This window comes from Aythya fuligula, chromosome 5 (assembly GCF_009819795.1).
Source record: "Aythya fuligula isolate bAytFul2 chromosome 5, bAytFul2.pri, whole genome shotgun sequence".
Lineage (NCBI taxonomy): Eukaryota > Metazoa > Chordata > Aves > Anseriformes > Anatidae > Aythya > Aythya fuligula.
The window spans coordinates 41,281,354-41,302,382 of NC_045563.1; the positions used below are offsets into that span (position 1 = coordinate 41,281,354).

The following is a 21,029-nucleotide window of genomic DNA, read 5'->3' on the forward strand; positions in this document are numbered from 1 at the left end:
GGAACAGCGTGACCAGCAGGGCTAGGGAGGTGATCGTCCCCCTGTACTCGGCTCTGGTGAGGCCGCACCTCGAGTACTGTGTTCAGTTTTGGGCCCCTCGCTACAAGAAGGACATCGAGGTGCTTGAGCGGGTGCAGAGAAGGGCGACGAAGCTGGTGAGGGGTCTGGAGAACAAGTCCTACGAGGAGCGGCTGAGGGAGCTGGGCTTGTTCAGCCTGGAGAAGAGGAGGCTCGGGGGCGACCTTATCGCTCTCTATAAGTACCTCAAGGGAGGCTGTAGCGAGGTGGGAGTTGGTCTGTTCTCCCATGTGCCTGGTGACAGGACGAGGGGGAATGGGCTTAAGTTGAGCCAGGGGAGTTTTAGGTTAGATGTTAGGAAGAACTTCTTTACTGAAAGGGTTGTCAGGCATTGGAACAGGCTGCCCAGGGAAGTGGTGGAGTCACCATCCCTGGAAGTCTTCAAAAGACGTTTAGATGTAGAGCTTAGGGATATGGTTTAGTGGGGACTGCTAGCGTTAGGTCAGAGGTTGGACTCGATGATCTTGAGGTCTCTTCCAACCTAGAAATTCTGTGATTCTTTGATTCTGTGATTCTGTGAAAGAGGAAAACGTAACTGTTAACTGATGAAAATACTAATTGTCAATCATTTCTAATTAAGTCAGCATTTTTTGTAAAGTTTTGTCATAATTTGTCAAGTGTATCTTTGCATGGAATTATAGATATCTGTTCAGTAGTGCATAGTCTCCCTGTGCATGCTCTGCAGAATGACAAGGGGAGATGTATAGATACATATTTTCACTTTCCCATCCTCCCCATACACATATATATGCATATGGATAAATGTACATACATACATACCCAAACATATCCATGAATATGTATTTGTATTTTTCATCAAGTTTTAACTAGCATATATATTAATATGTGTTATGTAAAGGCATTTTAACTCAAGATTGGCTTATCGTTTTTAGGTGCCTAAAATTAGTTACCCTGAAATTCCTTTAATTAGTGGGTATACTGGGTCTGGCTGGGGTGGAGTTAATTTCCATAGGCAGTGGGTGAGAGTGCAGGACAGAGAGACCAGACAGCTGACCCAAATCTATTATTTCATGTAATAGATTTAAAGGTGTTTGTCTCAATGAGTGAAAGTCTGGCAATTAATAGGAGTTTAGGAGTGCCACCAGAATTTTCAGATTGGTTTTCTTCTGCCTCCAGTAATATCACAATTTCCTTCACTATGTACTACAAAATTTAATTTCAGGTGTAACAGCAGTAGCCAATGGTGCTATACATCCGCAGGTGAACTTGTGACTGTAGTTAGACTATGTGAGGTAAGAGCTGACACTTGGTTTGAAAATTAGCTCAACAGCTCAAATTCAAAGTTCAGAAGGAAAGTAGACTTTCAAAGAAAACATCTTTGCAATCAGGATCTCAAATTTAAATTCTGAATCATAAAATCAGATAACCTTAATGCCCAGAAAGCAGATTTTGACCATTAAATTTTCTCATTTTCTGTCGCATTTGGGTACACATTCTCAAGTGAATTTCAAGTGGAATCTTTCCATCTTGAATGTCCTTAATTCAGTTCAACTCTCTTTTCTAAGTGCTTATTTTTGACACTACACTTGAAGAATAAAACCCTCAGAGTGACAGTCTGTGATCATGTTTCATGTGGCAGACTTCATTTGCTTTCAGTTTATATTGCTATCAATTTATGACTTTGTTCCTTAAATAGTTATCATTTTTTCCACATTGTAACTGATATATTGAATGATATATGTTTGAGAGGTATTTCAAGGAATCTTAACTCCAGTCATTAACTGGTTATCTCTTGGCTCAGGAATCTTTAGTTTGTTGAGAGGAAGTTAATATTTTTAAAGCAAATAAAACAGCTTTTTAATGTGTAATTTTCTTATCAATTTTACATTTTCATGCCCTTTTGAGTATCTAGCATGCAGTGCTGGAATTTACATTTAGCTCTGCAGGAATTGCTTTAAATATTATTATTACCAAGGAAGAAATCAAAAATCAAAGTGAATTTTTAGTACAATAGCGAGGTATAGGAAGGTGCAATTGCAAAAACAGCAGCCTGCATTATTGTATAGAGCTAACTCACAGCTTGACAGAAAGTCCCTGCTGGGGAGGAAATGTAGGGGAACTGGCAGGATTTTGCTACATCTGCTCCCTACAGCTAATAAGCTTTAACCTGTTTCATTTTTATTATGCTTACTGTTTAGATATTTTGCTTCCAAAATTATATCTGTAACTGTGAGAACACATAAAAGACAGCACAACAGGTAGGGCTGTTTAAAAATTTAAAACTATCAGCAAGGGATATTAAAGGCCATAATGAGTAAGATGGTTGCCTTCTTGTGGGTTTTTTATTGTTCAGGCACAGTAATGCCTGTAGAAAGACTGAGTGTAAGTAGTGGGTAAAACAGATTTCAGAGCTTTAGGAGCTTTTGCAGCCAGAAGGCACCACCAGATCATTTAGTCTGACCTTTATATCACAGACCATTGCATTTTACCCAGGTATTCCTATTTTGAACCCTGTGGGTGTACTTAGCCAAAAATATATCAGACCTTGAGAGTTTAAAATATTTTATGCCACAGGATGAGAACAGAGGGACTGAGCTTCCTGTGCAGTAGGAATTGTGTTTATTAGGTTTGCATGTACACTTTGTACAAATGGAACAAAGGGAATTGAAATTGTTTGGTCTGGAGAAGAGGAGGCTGAGGAGAGACCTCATCTCTCTCTACAACTACCTGAAGGGAAGAGGGTGTCAGTCCCTTTTTTCAGGTGACAAGTGATAGGGTATGATGCAACAGCCTGAAGTTGCACTAGGGGTGGTTTAGTTTGGACATTAGGAAGAATTTATTCATGAAGAGGGTGTTCAAGCATTGGAATGGGCTGCCCGGGGAAGTGGTGGAGTCCCCATACCTGGAGATATTTAAGAAATGCGTGGACATGTAATTAAGGGACATGGTTAGCGATGGGACTCAGTAGGTCAGGAATCTTGATGATGATCTTGAAAGTCTTGATGATCTTGAAAGTCTTTTCCAACCTAACTGATGCTATGTTAGTGAGAGGATCTGTGACTAATTCTGCAGAATAAACTAAACAACCCAAGACTTGTATGAGTTTAACAAAAGTGGAAATCCCTTCCTGACCCATAATCAGACTGCCCCTTTGACTTACAGCAAAAAAAGACATATTCATATTGTATCAGAGTACTTGCTTACTAAAATCTTTTTGCTGCAGCCATAAACAGTTCCCCCAGAAAAAGGAGAACAAACACACAACCATAACAAACAAAACTGAGATGTAATCTGTCTCAGTATGCGTCTGTGTGGGTAATTAAGGGACCAGTAAGAGGAAAAATCTCCTTCAACCAGTCACATGCATTTTTAAAGCTAATAGTCGTTGTCTAATTCTGAATTTCAGGCACTGTGCCCCTTGGATGGCTATGTTGATAGTGCTCATGATGTGTCCAGACACATTAATTACAGTCCTCTGAAGATTCTTTCCTCTGAGTGCTCAGTACTGTGTCTGAAGTTTAGAACCACCTAAAAACATACAAATATGGTGTTGTATATTACCACACCCTTCCAATAGCTTCCAGTTATCCAACATTTTAAGATCTTTCTTTTGCTCTGATGGTGGCATAATTGTCACATAACATTATGAAATGTATTTTGAAGAGAGATGGAATAAAATTCAAGAGAGAGTTGACAACTCTGAAGTCCATAGGGCAGTTGAGACTATGGTGTTAGATAATGGGATAGAACAAATTGTGATACTTATCTGATAAATTAAGATAAAATGGAAGTCTCAGTCTTACATAGGAGATTCTTGTTGACTACTACGCATGTAGTAGTCAATTAGTAGGCCATTTCTACAGGCCACTTTATGTTTTCGTTTTTTCCTTTCAATTTAATCTAACAAGTAATTATTTAAGCTTACTTTTCAAGGAAACTTCTGCGTTGGTAACCCAAAAAGCTGAAGTGTTAGCCTAGTTATTACAGACTTTTCATATGGCCTTTGTTCATGCTTTCAGTTGTTTATTTCTTCTAGAGACTTACTCAAAGCTGACTATGTCTTAATGGAAATGCGATACTGATTGCTCTTAGTTTGATCATGTCACGGAGCCTGCAGTGTGCCTTCTCAGTGTCCCAAATGATAAAAAAAATGCAGGGATCCAACAATAGAAAAGAGAAACAAAATTAATGAGCAAATGACGTCCTTATATACTAAATGTAATCAAAACAGAGCTTTTAAGGTTATGTCTTTAATTTCAGCTGAGCTTTTGTCTATCACACAGAAATGAAGAAAATTTATACCACTTCTTGAAGCCTCTGTTGACAGTAAGGGTAAAAGAATACCAAGTTGCTAAAATATTCTGTTTGAGTGATATTAACTATAGATCATATATAGTTATTGATCTGGTTTCTTATGAACGCTTTCTGTCTTCACAGCCATTTGCTCGTCTTTTTTTATAAAGCTTACATATACTTGCAGTAATACTATTCAGATACCATTTGTCATGAAAGTTTTGATTCTGCAGACTTAATATATTCTTTATATACCAAAAAAACAAAAGCAAACAAACAAAAAAATGCCTCTCTTGTCTTCTAAAATTAAATTTATCAGATTTGTTGTGTGATTTGGTCCCTTAAAATGCTTACTGGTGTGGTAGCGGTTATATTACGAAAGTTAATTTTTATAGTTGTTTCTTTTGATATATTTGGTTAGCCACCATAAGATTTTAACCTTGAAAAATCTTAAAAATAGCCAGCAATATATTGTATATGTTTCAGATTTTCTATACTCTTTCTAGTACAATTTGAAGCATGCTCATTTTCTTCACCCATTTTTGCTTTTGTCAAACTTTAATCTTTTGTGCTTGGCATGCTAATTGCTGACTACTTCGTATCTAATAATTAATTTTGCATCACCACTGTACCTGCATGTAAATTTTTTTCCAAATGCCAGCTTGTGAAAATATTATATTGAGAGATCACATTAATTTGAAGTCCTTGTGAATTACAAAAAATTATTAAAAGTACCCTAAAATATTACTGCCCCTAAATTTCTAAAATCATATTTGTTTTCCTATATCTAATTTCCTTTTATTTTTGCTGTTTCTGTTTCCAAAAGATTGGTAAAGACTACACAAAAAATATTCTGCAAAATGTGCTATCAGATAGTGGAACAAAAAATAAAGTAGAATCTTGCTTTCTGTAGATTCTCCCTGTTGGGTAACACCAAACAAGCATTGGCTGGTAACACCAGCTCAGTGTTCCAGCTGACATTGTACAAAATAGTTTCTATATGACATGGTGACACTTGAACTACTGTCAACCTTGTCCAACATGTTGTGGAGTAGAGAGGACTAAAATATCTGAAAAAAATGTTTCTTTTTATATTAACAGTATTTGATCCACTATAAATATTCAGGTTTATAAGACCTCATTTTTAGCCTGCCAGGCTTGTGTATTTTTGGCATGCAGCAAATACTGTTTTATTTCAGGAAAGAATAATAAACATCAGACTTTTTTATATTTGTAAGCTTTGCAAAAAGTCTTAACAATTTTATTGTTATAAAACACTGTGCTATTCATTCTTTGAATTCAAGAGTGTTATATGAGGAATGTATGTGGCCTATTTATTAGATGAACTAGGATGTTGAAAAGGATTGCTTGTATCCTACTTTCTTCAGGAACTGACATTTTTATTCTTATGTGGTTTTCCTAGTGGAATCTTTACTTTTTAAAGTCATAAACCTATTGTTGTGAGAGACTCTCTAGCAAAGCTTGAACTGGATCTCAGGAGTTTGATGCACTGAGTTTTATGCAGGCAGTGTAAAAGAAATTTTAAATGTATTATTTAAAGGCACATTAATCTTGCCACTATAATGGTGTAATAATGCATACCATAGAAGATTTTCATAAACTCAGCTTCTAAAAGTAACATCACAGTATCTTTCTTTTTGTTCTCTGAGTCAATTCTTTGTAGAGATAGCAATTACGCATTCATCTCTGTCTCTTATAGCCCAATTCCGAATTCATCTGTGAGGTAGGTAGTCCTTAGTCCTTACTCACACAACAAAAAGAATATTTCTCATTTGGAACAAATGGAGGATAGTCAAAATAAGCAATTTTCTATATAAATGTTAATAATTGAAATGTGTACCTTTTTTCTACTAAATTATGTAAAATAGTTAAATGCTCATAAAATGCTTTAAGTATAGGTTTGTCCCATACTTATTATTCCTGTGTTAATAGGACTGACGTAGATTTTACATTTTTTAATGAAAGAATACACTACTAGACAGATTCTAGAAATCTGTAGAAATTCTAGAAAGTCTCTTTCAAGCTTAGCACTTATAAAACCTTACTCTGTAGTTTAGTTTATGCCCCTACATCCCAGTGTTTTTCCTTTAACTACATTCATAACATTGGAGCTTTGTTTTGAAGCATTAGGAATTCATTAGTGTAAGATTATTCTTACATAGCACATACCCTGAACACATACCATGAAAATAAAATGAATTTTTACTAAGAACTATGGCCTACAAAATGCAAGGACACAGTAATACTATAAGCAACGTGATAACCTTTGTATCTGAACAAAGCTCAGGAAAGAATTAAGCACACAGCAGTTCAGCTAGCCATTTACTTTAATATGGAAATACAGGTTAATTACAATTTTAAAAATGAATCGACGTACTCCATTGTTAACCTTCCATCTGAGGGCTTGTATTTTAAACATTTTAATGGAAATATTAGCTAAGGCATGTTTCTACCAAGCTCTTTTTTTCAGTTTCAACCTACACATGGGTATAAAGTATAGTGGGAGTCCCCATTCTCCTTTCTTGTGATTAGATACCTTACTGAATTTGATGCCATTTGTTACCTATAGTACTGTGGCCTTCAGTAAGTTTTCAGCCTTGTCTTTCAACCTCTTCTATTTCCAGCCACTTGTTCTTATACTTTTGCAGATTTGAGTTAAGCATCCACAGCACAAGTTCATTAGAGGAGTTAAAACACAGCTGACTGTCTCAATGACTCCAGTGGTAATGGGGCTCAAGATGTGTGCGTTGCTGTGGCAGGTGCCTAAACCAGGCAAACCTCCTGCTCAGCACTGTCTGGCGCTGTAAATTGTGTTTTACTTTTCTGTGCTAACACTGCTGTCTCTATCAGTATAAACGGGGATTAAAAATATATGTGGCCCCTTAAGAGTGGGTTTCCAGCAGTTCTTTGTGTGATTCTACTTTGGGGGCGGGGGGAGGGGAGGATGAAGCTTTTTTTGTCCTTTTTCTTTTTTTTTTTTTTTCTTTTTTTCTTTTTCCTTTTCCTTTTCTTTTTGTTTTTCTTTTTTCTTTTCACATCTTCAGATGTGAACAGGAAAACCATATATCCACCCTAATCTTCTCCCAACCTCAAACTATTTTAATTAATATTAAAATTAATAAAAGTAAAAAAATAATTTTAATAGTTATATAAATCACTAATTTCTGTATTAATTATTAACTATTGTATAAAATAAAATATTTTTTACTAGGAATTTTAAATGTCTGTTATAATCCCCACTGACTCAGTCTTCTGAGTATTTGTTCAGGCCTCCCTTGAATCCACATAAAGTTCTTGTAACCACTGTATTCTCTGTCAAAGAAATTTAAGTGTCATCCACCATTGTATTTTTCGTAACCATGCTCTTACTAATGTCATTTGATGATCCGTAGCTCTTGTACATAAGGAGAAGCATGCACTAAAATCAGTTCTTATCCCTTTTTATATCATGCATGATTTTGTAAACCTCTGTCAGATCCTCCTTAAGGAGGCTGGAGAACATTTTCAGTGTGTATCTTACTGAAGGTGCGGATGAACTGTGAATTACTACAGTGGCATAATGTAGCCCACTGTGTTCTCTATCCCTTGGCTAACAATTCATAATGTTTTACTTGTTTTCTTGACTCCTGTCAACTGCTGTGATTCTTTATTAACCGGTCCATGAAGACCTTCCAAGACATTACTTAGCATAGTATGGTACTCTTGTCAATGTTTAGCACAATATGGCATCAATCTAGTTTGGTATCACAAAACGGAAGGTAAATAAGAGAGTCACATTCTCTAAACTGTTTGTCATATCACATCTTTGTCCTGGGATAAACCACTTCAGATCATGACAGAATCAGAATACTGTCATAGTGTGATCTCTGAGACAATACAGTTTGTGTATTGAATACATTCCTGGAAGAAGGCATTATTGTAGATCCATTTATTTTCAGAGGCTGTCTCCTGTACAGCAAAAGGGTGCTGCCTGGCTTCTTGCTCCAGCCCTCTTTAAATCAGATCATGTAAAAGTGTAGCACAGAAATAGCATCTGCCACCATATTATCTCAGCAGTCAGCTGTTGAGCTTGTACAATCTGGTTATTTTTTTCCAATGACATCCAAATTATTGCTGGTGCAAAGTTGCTTTGTAGTATTTGTTTTTAGAAAAGATTAAATTTTCTGTGGAAATGCTAACAAGTGAAAATGGGAATCTTTAACATGCATACACTCTCCCATGAATTGAAAATCATTTGAGTACTGCTAATTCTTAGCTAGAAAATAACTGTTTAAGTGTTTATCTAAATACCTGTAGATAGCAGCTACACCTACAACCTAATGAAATTTGTAAAGATTTGTAAACAACAGATCATACATACCTTAAGAAATCTCTGCTTTCAACCATGCTTGGCCCTGTTTTATAACCCCTCATTAATTATTTGTCACTTCTTTTCCAAGAATTGCAAGCCAAACTGCTTTATCCTCTACCTCAATTTATGTTTGCTTTTTTCTTTCAAGACTGTACTCAAAAAAGGTCTAGGCCAAAACCTATGCTCATTTATAGAACAATCTACAGCAGTATCCTTATGCGAGAACCCTAAAAACACATTTACCATAGTAAACCGTAGTACTGTGGTAAACCATAGTACCATAGTACCATGGCTGTCTGCCAGAAGTGTTGTCTCACTGATGGGAGTGCAGAATCAGTTGTGAAGAGCAACTTAGTAATGAAATAATGGCACTTTATTTTCACTCCTAATACTAACATATTGTTCCAGCATGATATTTCTTATGATTTCTTATGAATTTCTTTGGAACTTCTTAGCAGAATTCATATATTCATCCCCATGTACTAGACAGGCTATCATAAAGATATTCAGCTATTTAAGACAGATATACATTTCTGAAAGACGACTCAAATCCATGTACAACACAAATGTCAGTGATTTCTTGAAAATAAGTCAGGAGAGGTCATTGTTAGAAGTATTTCTGTATGATTCTGAAGCAGCTAGTGAAAGATTTTTAGTCCCCAGTAGCTCCATCACTTGTGCTTCGTGCAAACTCTGAAGTTAAAGGTTATGAGTGCTGTACAGCTGCACCGTGAACAGCCTTTCATCTCATTTGTTAAATTTGGAAATGTACTTTCTCCTGGCCTTAATTTTCATGTATTTCTTCATATTCTAAATGGCAGCTGAAGGCAAGCAGAAATAGGAAGTAATTGATTTAACAACCTAAGACAAGTACAGGGAAGTAGAAAAGTTTGTCTTATGCTTGCTGTGACCTGAGAGAGCTTCTCTAGACTTTTTTTCTAAACAGTACCTCAGCACCTTCGGCCAGCAAAGTGGCCTTTAAGCCTGAATGAGCATGACTTTTTTTTTTTTTTATTCCTCAGTGCAAAGCTTCAGTATTTCATCTTTTCAAACTCTTTTACAGCACTCAGAGCAGAATTATATTGACAAGGTTAGAATTCATCTCCTAGAGGAGAATACTGTGCTCCTCCTGTTAAGTGCTAATATAACATTTATGTGTTGGTACCTTAATAACAGCCCCAGATTGCCTAATGAAAGTACTGAAAGCAAACAGTACTCAGTGAGATTTTATTATGACTGAAGTGACTGCAATTTGAGACAAATTATCCCTATTTTTGTTTCCATATCAAAAACAGAAATGCTAAAGCAATTGCTACATGTTTGGTGTAGAATTAGACTCCACTGTCATTAATATGGAAGTAAGTGCATTTTTCATGTAAACAGCTCATGAGGGTCAAACATCAGAGACATTCTGTGGAAAATGCTTGTCAATAACCTTGTGAGTGAATTTTGAAATAAAGTGCCTGTAACCTGTCATTATTTCTTCCTCTCAAAGTTGAGAGCAAGTGGATGAAAATTGAGCCTGTGAATTGAAGGTACTGTGAGTTACATGGCCTTATCGACTTCAGGTAAAATGACAGTTTTGCCTTGTTATTATTTTTCCTTTCAGAGGTCAGGCAATGGACAACATTACCATTATATAGTGCAGAGTAAGCAAATTGGTATATAAAAAAAAAGTTATTATCTGTGTACAGAAAGATGATGTAAGTCACTAATCTTAAATGATCACTGTATTCTCTCTCTAAAAAAAATAGAGGAATGAGTAAGACAGAAAATATCTGCTGGGTGGAATAAATGCCTGAAATTGTTCAAATTAAAACTTGTTTGCTCAAAAAGCAGATAAAAATAATGTAAATTAATCCTTTTAGAGAGTATATATATCATAAATTTGAGTTGCTTTCCATAAGTTGACATTGTCATTCAATAGGAGTATGAGAATATGAATTTAAGTAAAAGGTGACAGCAGACCTAAATGTGTGTACAGGGTCTTTCCTGGATGGAACTGACTTTCTTCATAAAAGCCTTTATGATGCTGTATACTGGATTTGTGACCAAAGCAGTGCTGATGACACACCCATGTTTTAGTTATGGCTGAGCAGTGCCTGCACAGCATCAAGGCCTTCTCCATTTTTCAGGCTGCCCACACAACAATTTGGTTGGGTGTAAAGGGAAGCTGAGAGGGGACACAGTCAGGACAGCTGACCTGAGCTGTTCATCTCATCTGACATCTTATGCAGCAAAAAAAAAACAGAGGGGAAGGAGGGTTTGGAAAAGTACCCATTCACAGAGACAGACTGGGCATCAGTCTGCTTGTGAGAGGTGTTGAGGGATTGCCTTCGCATCTTTTCTGTTTGTTTGTTGGTTGGTTGGTTTGTGGTTGTTTTTTTTAGGGGGGTGTTCTTTTTTGTTGTTGTTTTGTTTTTCCTTTCTTCCTCGTCATTACTTCATTTATCAAACTGTCTTGATCTTGATCCACGACTTTTCTTACTTGTACCACTGGGGCAGGAAAGAGCAGCTGTGTGGTGCTTTGCTGGCTGGGCAGCTGGGCTTCAGCCCACTGCAATTTGGCATTCCTCATCTGAAGTTCTGAGGCCTTTTTGTATTCAGACCAAGAAGGATGAAACACATTGCAAAAATACAGGGACAAGATAATTATTTTATGAACTCATCATAGGTTTGCTAAAATTCAGGGATAATACTGTTTAATGTACTTAGGTACAATTAATTTGGGTTGAAATGGCTGCAAATTGACAATTTCTTCCTCTGTCTCATGGAAGAACATTTCAGTATCTTGAAATGTTGTATTCACTTCCAGTACCTGCTAACATGTTCCAAAGTGATCCATACAAAAACTTTTACAAGGAATTAAGCAGAAAGCCTCTCCCACTTCTTTAATGCCATTAGAGTAAAAGGAGGTCAGTTACTCAGAGTTCACTTACCAAATAAGATAATTAGATGTGCTGGTTGATGTAACAATAATTTAAAGTACTTTCAAAATGAATTCTGCTATTAAGAAAATGCTCTTATCTTTTAAACGGGTGTGTTTAGACCATTCTGCTGTTCAGAACTTTATCTTTGCAATATCTAAACTGTATCTTTAGTATTTTGACTTCTAAAATAACTCTACGTGTTTTATTAATTCATTGTTGTTGCTTCATTGTTGTTCCTGCCTTTTCTATGCTTCAAAGAATATAAATTCTGTCCATTCTGTCCGTATTAGTGTATAGAAATTAGCATATAAAAAAAAAAGATATTTGTTCATTGCAAAACACATTAAGAGCAGTATTTCTTTAAAGTATAGAAGGGAAAAAATGAGCAGATATTAACTGTCAGATAAATTGCTCAAAATGACTTTTCATTAAGAAGGAAAGTTTAGGGGAAAAAACAGGTTCCAAGAAATAACTGTACTGCACATACATTTTTGAATACATCATCAGAATAAGAGCAACATTAATTTCTACCAGTTGTGTAATATGCACAATATTTTGTTTCTCTTTTAGGTTGAAGATTCGGAGACATATAATGATGTAGCTGCGGAGTGTGGGATGCTCACTGTGGTTGTTGTATCTCACTTACCCAAAGATGCTGCCATTGAATGGCACGTTATTGCTGTACTTGATGATCCACTTCAAAGAAAACATTTTGCAATGAAGATGTTATCAGAGGGCTTCCAAATTGATTGTGAATTTGTGGAGTCCAGTTCTGCATCTTGTGCTTCAATTTCTGTACGCCTGAGCTTGATTTCAGCATCTGCTTCTCAGCTAGATTTAGATGGACCTCTTTCTGACTTAGTTTCTGTGTTTAGACAAGCAGTTGAGAAACTTTCAGAAGACTGCAATGCAAGTCCTTTGTCTTTTAGAGCTTTCTTCAAGAAGGATGTCTTTGATGCTGGAGTACTACAAACAGGTAAGACTTCTGATAGAAAACATGTCATAATACTAAAATTAAGGTAATTTGGTTTAGTTCTGCAGAAGGTTTGATGGCAGCTGACCCTGATGTTGAGCAGGAGGTTGGACTAGATGATCTTCCAATCTGAGTTATTCTATGATTCTATAAAAAGAGAAAATGCTGAGAAATCTGGCAGCCTCAGGGTCTAACATAGGGTTCGTGAATCTTTTGCTTAAACATCTTTGAACAACAGTCCATTTGGTAGTCCATTTTTGTCCTGATCTAGAACTATGTTCAAATAACCACATCCCTTGTGCAGACAGGCACTCTTTTGAGACATATTGATGAAATATTAATGCTTTGAAACAAGGAAATGGTGTTCCACCCTCCATATAAGAGGGTGTCTGGTTTTGAACATGTGCTGGTTTCTGGTTATCAGTTAAGTAGACCTTGCTCACCAAAAAAATTACTGTTTTTTTTCCCAGTACTTAATTTTTCAAAATTTCATTCACTCACCAGGTAAAGAGAGTACAGGACAATAAATATAATGTTGCAACTATAAATTATTTCTTATGGTGTACATCTTTATTTTGGCCTATAATCAATTTGGGAAAACTAACATTACCCAAGAGCACAAAAGCTTCTTTTATCTGTCAGACATACCAAACTGGTAGACCATACTTGTATTGAAATCAGTAAGAGCTTTGCTATCAATTTGAGAAGGAACCAAATCATATCCTTAGTCTATATTTGTCTCAAACGTGCATGCACTTTAAAAATCCTTGCAGACCACAACTGATCCATATTAATTAGCTGACATAAATGTTAGCCCTCAAATAGTCTACTGTCCTATTTTTTTTCTTAACCTGCAGCAGTTTTTGAAGAAAATTCAACTTGACATTGTTTAATAGATTTAAAGTACAGGAATTGAAAGCTATAAAAATGTGGCATAGAGTAAGCATATTTAATCCAGGAAGCAAAGAATGAACATACAGTCTGACAGAATGTTGTTGTTTTTACTACAACTTGTTTAAGAGCTAAAAGGAAACCTGATAAAACATGTTTCTGGCATGGACTTAACATTATCATTTTGCCTGCTCCCTTTCTGATATTTCTCAGGCCATAAAATAATTACTTCCAAATAAACTTAATTTGCTTTATTAGATATATTGCTCAATATAATCTGTAAATTGTGTGCATGAAAATGTGATTCAGTTTGATTCCTGTTACACTAATAATGGCATAGATATAGAAAGTTGTTGTGATTTTCATATATTCATTCTGGTTGTGTTCAGTTCTCTCTACTGTCATAATAATTCCTGTCATTATAGTAATTTTATCATTATCTTCACTGGTAAGAGATACATCCTTGCAATCTGTAGAATATATAGAATACATTGAATGTAAAAGTAGCACTAATTCATTGATAAAGAATTTAAAAATAAATTTGGCTACTAAGGAAACACACATCCATAAAGTTCATGTTATAGGAAGAAGAAATGTGCTATTTGAAAATAATTTCTCATATTAAAACAGTTGCTGCTGAAGTGTCTTGATAGTTTCAGTTGAATATAATACATGAATATATGTACATGGCATGATTTTGAATAAGGAGACTAATTTAATGTATTGTTAAGACACAGATATATTTAAGCGTCCTGCTAATACATGTTCTTGGAGCCTCAAAAGGCAAATAGTGTCCAGTGTCCTCACCTTTCCAAAGGATGCAGTCTATTACTGAAATATATCCTTGACTGTCTTTTGTACTATTTTTAATGATATTTCACATAATTTAACTCACACATATGTATTAACTGTCAGCTAAATGAGCACTTTATAGTCTCCAAGATGTTCCCATGCATTTCACTATACCCTAGACAGCATACACAAGCAAGATAAAAATAATCTGTTTTGTCTTCATAGTCCTTATTGGCAGTATTTAGTTTTGTCTGTCAGAATAACTGCAGACGTGTCCTTTAGTATGCTTCACAGATGTAATATACCAGAAATAATATCACACCTTCTTTTGAATCTTACACTATTTTAATGTGCCCATAACATCAGCCTAAGGTACTGGGGATTATTAAACTCTGATGTCCACACTTTTTCCAGTTTTATTCCTATGCTCTTATTTAGCCGTTAAGTGGTCCTCAGGCTTCATTTACAGCAACCTGTTAACTTTTCAGCCTTCTCCCCAAATTTGGATTCAGTACCATGAGAGGAAAAATGGCGTGTTTTACATTACCCAGAACATTATTTTGTTGCCTGATTAGAATCAAAAATGTTTATTTTTTCTGATTCTAGGTGAGTTCAAATAAGCATGTTCTGCTTATGGCATACTTGTGTATGCATGAGTCTGACTGTGGAAAATCACAAAAGGAAACAGTTTTGGATTCCAAAATAGAACCGTTTTGTGTCTTTTCATTTCCAAGTGGCCTGAACTTGCTCATACCTGTCTCTGTAGAGGTACCATAAGATATTCTGAGTGTTTGGATGTCTCTTTATAATGATTTCTATTACCTCCAAAGGTTAGTTTCTGTTCTAGAGTATGTCCAATTGGGTATCACAAATAACTTCTGCTACTCATCAGATAGTTGATGTCCTTCAAAAACAGAGAAGCATTTTACTAGGACACAGAATAGACCAGAAGTGTTCTGATCTTGAAAATCTGAGGCCCAGTACATGAAGTTTTAAAAAATATTATTTCCTTGAGACAGCTGCCAAAACATAAATGTTATTGAGAGAGCAGTTTTTCAGTTGCATTTATTAATTCAGCTCAGGTAGTCCTGGTTGCTAACCATCTGTATGATGAGCCATTACTGACATGTCTGATCTCCAACATATGTTAGACACTGTTAATCCCACAAGTAGGTCTGTCCTTTTGGAGTTTTCAACTTGATCAGGTCCGTTGTCTGCTGGGGAAAGATAGTATTAATAACCTAGCAGGGGATGCTAGACACTGCTATTCAAATATATTTAATGTGAAGCACATCAGACAGATATATCTATAATGGAATAGATAGAAATTGTCATGCCTCAAAAGATCAGAGGGATCTTACTGCATTTCAGGTGGACTTCCATCATGTCATAAGATTAGTAAATAGTCTTCAAGAATTCTTGAAAGATCTTGAATTGCAATGTATTGTCTCTTCTAGCAAAAGCATGAGAAAGAAATAAGATATTTTTTTCTTATTAGAATTTAAAATCATTAGATTGAAAGGAAGGAATGATGCCACAGATCTTCTCAATTGAACTTCTGATGAGACGAGTGCTTTTTTGGTGAAAAAAAAAAAAAATAGAAAATTTATTTGAAACAGTCCAAATAAATTAGAGAAGCTAGTTTATTTGTATCTGACACAGTAAGATGAGAACCAAGAATATATGGTACCCTACATATTGTAGCAGGTTAATGGAAATTATTATTTTACATGTTACAGATGTCAAAAGAAGCTAAAGGTTTGTGATGCAAATTTGAGACAGATAGCTTTCTGTCATCCTAAGAGCAGATGTAAAGTTTTATTGAACGAAGTGTAGTACTGATGATGAACTTTTCAGAGACAATCACTCGTAACATACGAGAGCATTATGGGCACCATGCTGAGAACACAGAACGTGTAGAGGTAGGAGGATTAGATTAAGCTGACATATATACTTAGCAAGATGCTGTTAAGCCCTTAGAAGTCTTTAACATAAATTTGGCTATTTCTTTCTTATTCTCATTTAAATATACATTAATATAGACACGTCAGAATGATTGTCTATACCATCCGGTTGGCTAGATTATACTTCAGTATAGGGAACTTGAATGCTCATAAGTCATCCCATTATGATTTCACAAGCCTTGTTCACAGGATGTATGCAAAATAATTTTGAATATTTATTAGGGAGTAGAAAAGGTACTGCATTTACCAGAATGTCATATTACATAATCCCTCTATAATACTATAGAAAAAAAATGAAGAGTGAATATAAAAAGGCAGAAGAGAACAGGCATAGAAATACAGCCTTGTATCAGCATTAAAATTAATATGTAACTAGTTTAAAATGTGTCTGTACTCTGTAAATGCTTGGGACTAAAAGAATATTTTTACTTACGTGTTTATCAGCTTCAAGGATACTAAAATTAACTTAAATATATAACTTATATTATATGGTAACTGTAATTTAACTTAAATATATAACTTAAAAATAATTATAATACTGATCAAGTAGAGTTCAACTGGACTGTAGAAAATCTTAGTTTAAATGGGACTGTTTCTTCCGTGGAAACAGAAGTGCTGTTAGGCATCCATTTAGGAATCTTAGGAAACTACTAATATAGTAGTTTCCTGAAGTATGTGCAACATACTGCTTTTAAACTAAGTATTCCATTTATTAAAATACTGAATTATCTATACATTTTTCTAGAAGCTTTCCAAAGCACATGGTTCTAGTACTGTTAGATATAAGTTATGTAGCATAAATCTTAGGCAAGTGGAAGTACATCAAGTGAAGATAAAAATACACATTTTCTTAACAATGCATTTGCATGCACTGGGGGAAAAAAAAAAAAAGGTACTTAAAAGAATGTTTTTAAAAAAAGTAAAGCTGAACTAATTACATTAATGGCCATGTAGTCAGTACCACTCAGAGGAAAACCAAATTTAGTCTATTTAATGAATTTTCTTGAATTACATAAGGCAAACCGCAGCCAAATCTGAATGATACTCAGTTACACAGTCAAGTAGTCTGTTTTCTCAAGGTTATTTAAAAAGTAGTATATTGAGGAAAACAAAAGGAAAGCAAGAACAGGCAGAGTTATCCAGAAGTGAACCAAGAGATGCAATGTTTTCAGTAACTACAAAAAGTTTCTGGACCTTTATCTCTCCAGTCATTCCCCAGAAACATTGGCAAGCAGCTCCAGTAGCAGCAGAGACTTCAGAGAAACATAAAGTAGTGTTGATCTTCTGTCTAGATCCCCAGCATTTCTGGTGCAATGATTCTTGTATACTCCCTCTGTTTTTCCCCTCATATTTTACTAGTCTCTTACTTGCTACTTTTGGTATACCAAAAATAAAGCAAATGATCTTATAGTATCAGACAGTCAGAGAATAAGAGAGGAGAATATGAAAACATCGTTTTCAATATTGCATCTCTCATCACACGTAGATCTTATCACAGACCTGATGCCTTCTCTTGTCCTCTTTTAGATGATAAAATTATTATGGCTGATTTGTTGGAGGGAGGAATTTAGTACAGATGTTACAGTTCTCTGTTTATGGAGATATAAGGGTTTCACTTTTTTAGTATGTAGGGAAAGTGACACTAAAGATTGTTCCAATCCAGAAGAGAATTCTAGGATTTGGGATTAGTTTTGTTTTTGCCATAATGTAGATCTATGTAACTTACTGAGTGAATTTCAGCATTTAAATGAATGGTAGCTCTCCACATGTGAGAAATAACATGAACACAAAAAAAACCAAACAACACATCCTGATCATTTCCAAGACCTTTCTTGTACCTGCAGAATGACACACCTCACAAATATAAATGTCCTTTCAGATCATCCAGTTCTCAAACTACAGCTTAGTTTCAGTTGTTGTAACATATAGTCTACTTTTCAGGCTCCGAATGATGACTTTTCCCTTTCCCTTAAAATATTTAAGAGTTTAATTCAATTCAATAAAAGGACATCTTTTCAACACTCAGCTATTAAGCACAATTTCTTACTTTATTTACAACAATGGAAAAGAGATGAATCCTACTTGCAAGTTCCTCTTGTTCATAGTAGTATGTCACCCAGATACTCCTGCTTACAATTGTCAAACATTCATAGGCTACTATCAAGTTCTTCTCCATACTCAGACATACAGATCTTGTTATATTAGACCAAAGTGTTCACAATCAACTCTTTATTTCATTAGACAGCTTTTTTTTTTTTTTTTTTTTTTTTTTTTTTTTTCCTATTCTTTGGACTTATTTTGGTATGTTACGATGTTTTAGGTAATATGTTGTGAAGAACAGAAGACATTTTTTTCTACATTTTTTATTAACTTGGAGAGCATTTATAATAGGCTACAAATTGAGATTAGAAAAAGAATTGATGTGACCAGCTTTGCAGTCTAATGATGTAGTTGTTGTGGCTAACGTAGATAATTTGGCCAAATAGAAATATTTTTAAAATATCATGTTGCTGTCTGAAGTACACTATAAAAATGAACTTGGTTTTCTACCAAGTCCTATTAATTTAAAATAAATAGAAGATCCAAGAATAGCTGCCTAACTGAAAGAAGAGGAAAATTCAAATTCTTCAGGTTTTCTGTTAAGAGAATAGAGAATTTGCCAGGTATTTGCCAGGTTCAAGCAGCAGACCTACGCTGCTGCTCAAAAAATAGAGAAAGAAAAAAGAAATGGTTAAATTAGTCATTGGAGAAATGAATCAGACTATCATACATGTATATATAAGCAATTAAGAAACACTGATGTGATTCATGAGTGTGTTTAAAATGACTTTTCAAAAGGGTAGAAGCAGCTAAATTTGGTCTTGGGCTACAAAGGTGGCTTTGTAATCTTGCTATTGCTACCCAAAGTATCCAGTCAAGGGACCTGATATATTAAATAACTCTTAACAAGCTGAAAGTTTTTGTATCTGTTTTCAAGGCTGTTACTGTACCTTCTACAAGTCACTGTGAAGGTCTCACATAAGATAATGGAGAAAGGATTTATTTGTCTTCTATCAAAAACTTGCAGATTTTATTTATTTTTTAATAGTAATATTGCATCTTGAATGAATTTGCATAGGAAAGTGTTTTATGCCTGTGAGGCAGTTTAAAATATATTAAATCCTACTTCAGGGCAGCTGCCTTCTGTCCTTTAGGATGGGAAATTTGTTTTTTAAGAGCACAGATCTTAGACTGAGAAAAATTCAACCACTTGGTGCCAAGGCCAGGTAGAAAATCTAGAACACCTTCTTCTTCAAAGTAGAGAGCATGTGATATCTAAAGGCTATGTATGGCACAGCCATACATAAAAATCTTAGCTAAAACTTTAAAAGAAAGCAAGTTCTTTAATTGCTTGACCCCAAAATGATCTAGAATATACACTTTTTATCTTCAATACATAACACTAGAAATCTCTTGATAAGGTTGTTTTAAAGCTACCTGTGTACAACCTCACAATTCTTCCAAATTTCAGCTACTGAAATCTGCAATACATTTACAGGTTACACTTTGTTCCCTGTCATGTTTTCACATTGTATTGAAGTACTTCTGAGTTCTTAACCGAAGTAATTATTTGTGTGGACTTCTTAGTTTTCCTGTTGAAGATTTACATGCCATGACCAGTGGGACAAAATGGACCTGCCATAAAGCAGATGTTTTGCAGAAAAAGTCATAGATCATAAAGAAGAATTTCCTAAACTTGTTGATGTGTAAACCTGATTCACTTTCCTCCCTTAATCAGTTTAGAAGATAGAAGCAATTTTTTTTTTATGGTAATCCAGGCAGTGGCTTTGCTGCTTGATGCTATTTAATTAGTTATCTCAATAAACATTGGAATTTGCTAAAAACAGTAGGCTATAAGGTGAAGATCTTGAAAGAGTAGATGTAAAGAGTTTTTGATTACGGAATGAGAAACCAATATATTCTGTAATGAGTCAGAAGGGATAATTTTGGTAATTAGCTCTACAAGGAATCTGAACAGATTAACAGTCTTCTGGAAAACTGTTATCTTCTAGACAGGTGCAAGTATACATGGTCTGTCCATATATGCATACGTTTTTGTATATGCACCTAAAATGCATAAAGAGCAAGCGTCCTCCTACTACATCAAAATGAATTTTTTGAAACTTTGTTTAGTACTTTGTTGACAGAGAGCACCTATGAAAGTATCTTACAAAAATATCATCAAGCATTCAGTCATTGCCAAATTTGGATCATCTGGTGTTTAATATATGAGGCATACATGCTCTGTCTGTCTATCCAGAAACCATTTATGACAAATTCAGTTTTTAATGACACGTCACAGATTATGATTTACAATTACATGAAAAGTTTTTCTCTGACACTGTTTAAACATGCCAACATTTTTGGTCTCATTTCTAGAGACCTCTAAGGAGTTCTATGGAACTGCCACTGGAAACTGGTCTGAAGGACACCACTGTATGATTATTGTCTAATTTTTAGACATAGCACAAATACGTCTTGTCTTGACAGAGAGGTTGTGGCTGTGCCCTCCCTGCCAGCCAGGCTGAACAGGGCTCTAAGCAACCTGGTCTAGTGTACCTTAGGTCCCTTCCAACCCAAGCCATTCTATGAGTCTATGAAATCAGTCCTCTGCTTAAAATGTTTTCAGCATGCATTTATGAAGGGGATAAAACCATACCATATTACATTACATTACATATTACATTACAATACCATAAAAGTATTGTAATTTTCTTCAACCACTTCCCACCCAT

General features: G+C 35.1%; 1 protein-coding gene across 3 annotated transcripts in view; it reads left to right on the plus strand.

The window, feature by feature from the left end:
- DPH6 (diphthamine biosynthesis 6) overlaps positions 1–21,029 on the plus strand; it is a 205,239-nt gene that overhangs the window by 156,034 nt on the left and 28,176 nt on the right. For all 3 annotated transcript variants that reach the window (XM_032189005.1, XM_032189006.1, XM_032189007.1), the window contains exon 14: positions 12,205–12,610. In XM_032189005.1, the coding sequence (XP_032044896.1) occupies positions 12,205–12,610 (406 nt within the window). The remainder of the gene's footprint in view (positions 1–12,204; positions 12,611–21,029) is intronic.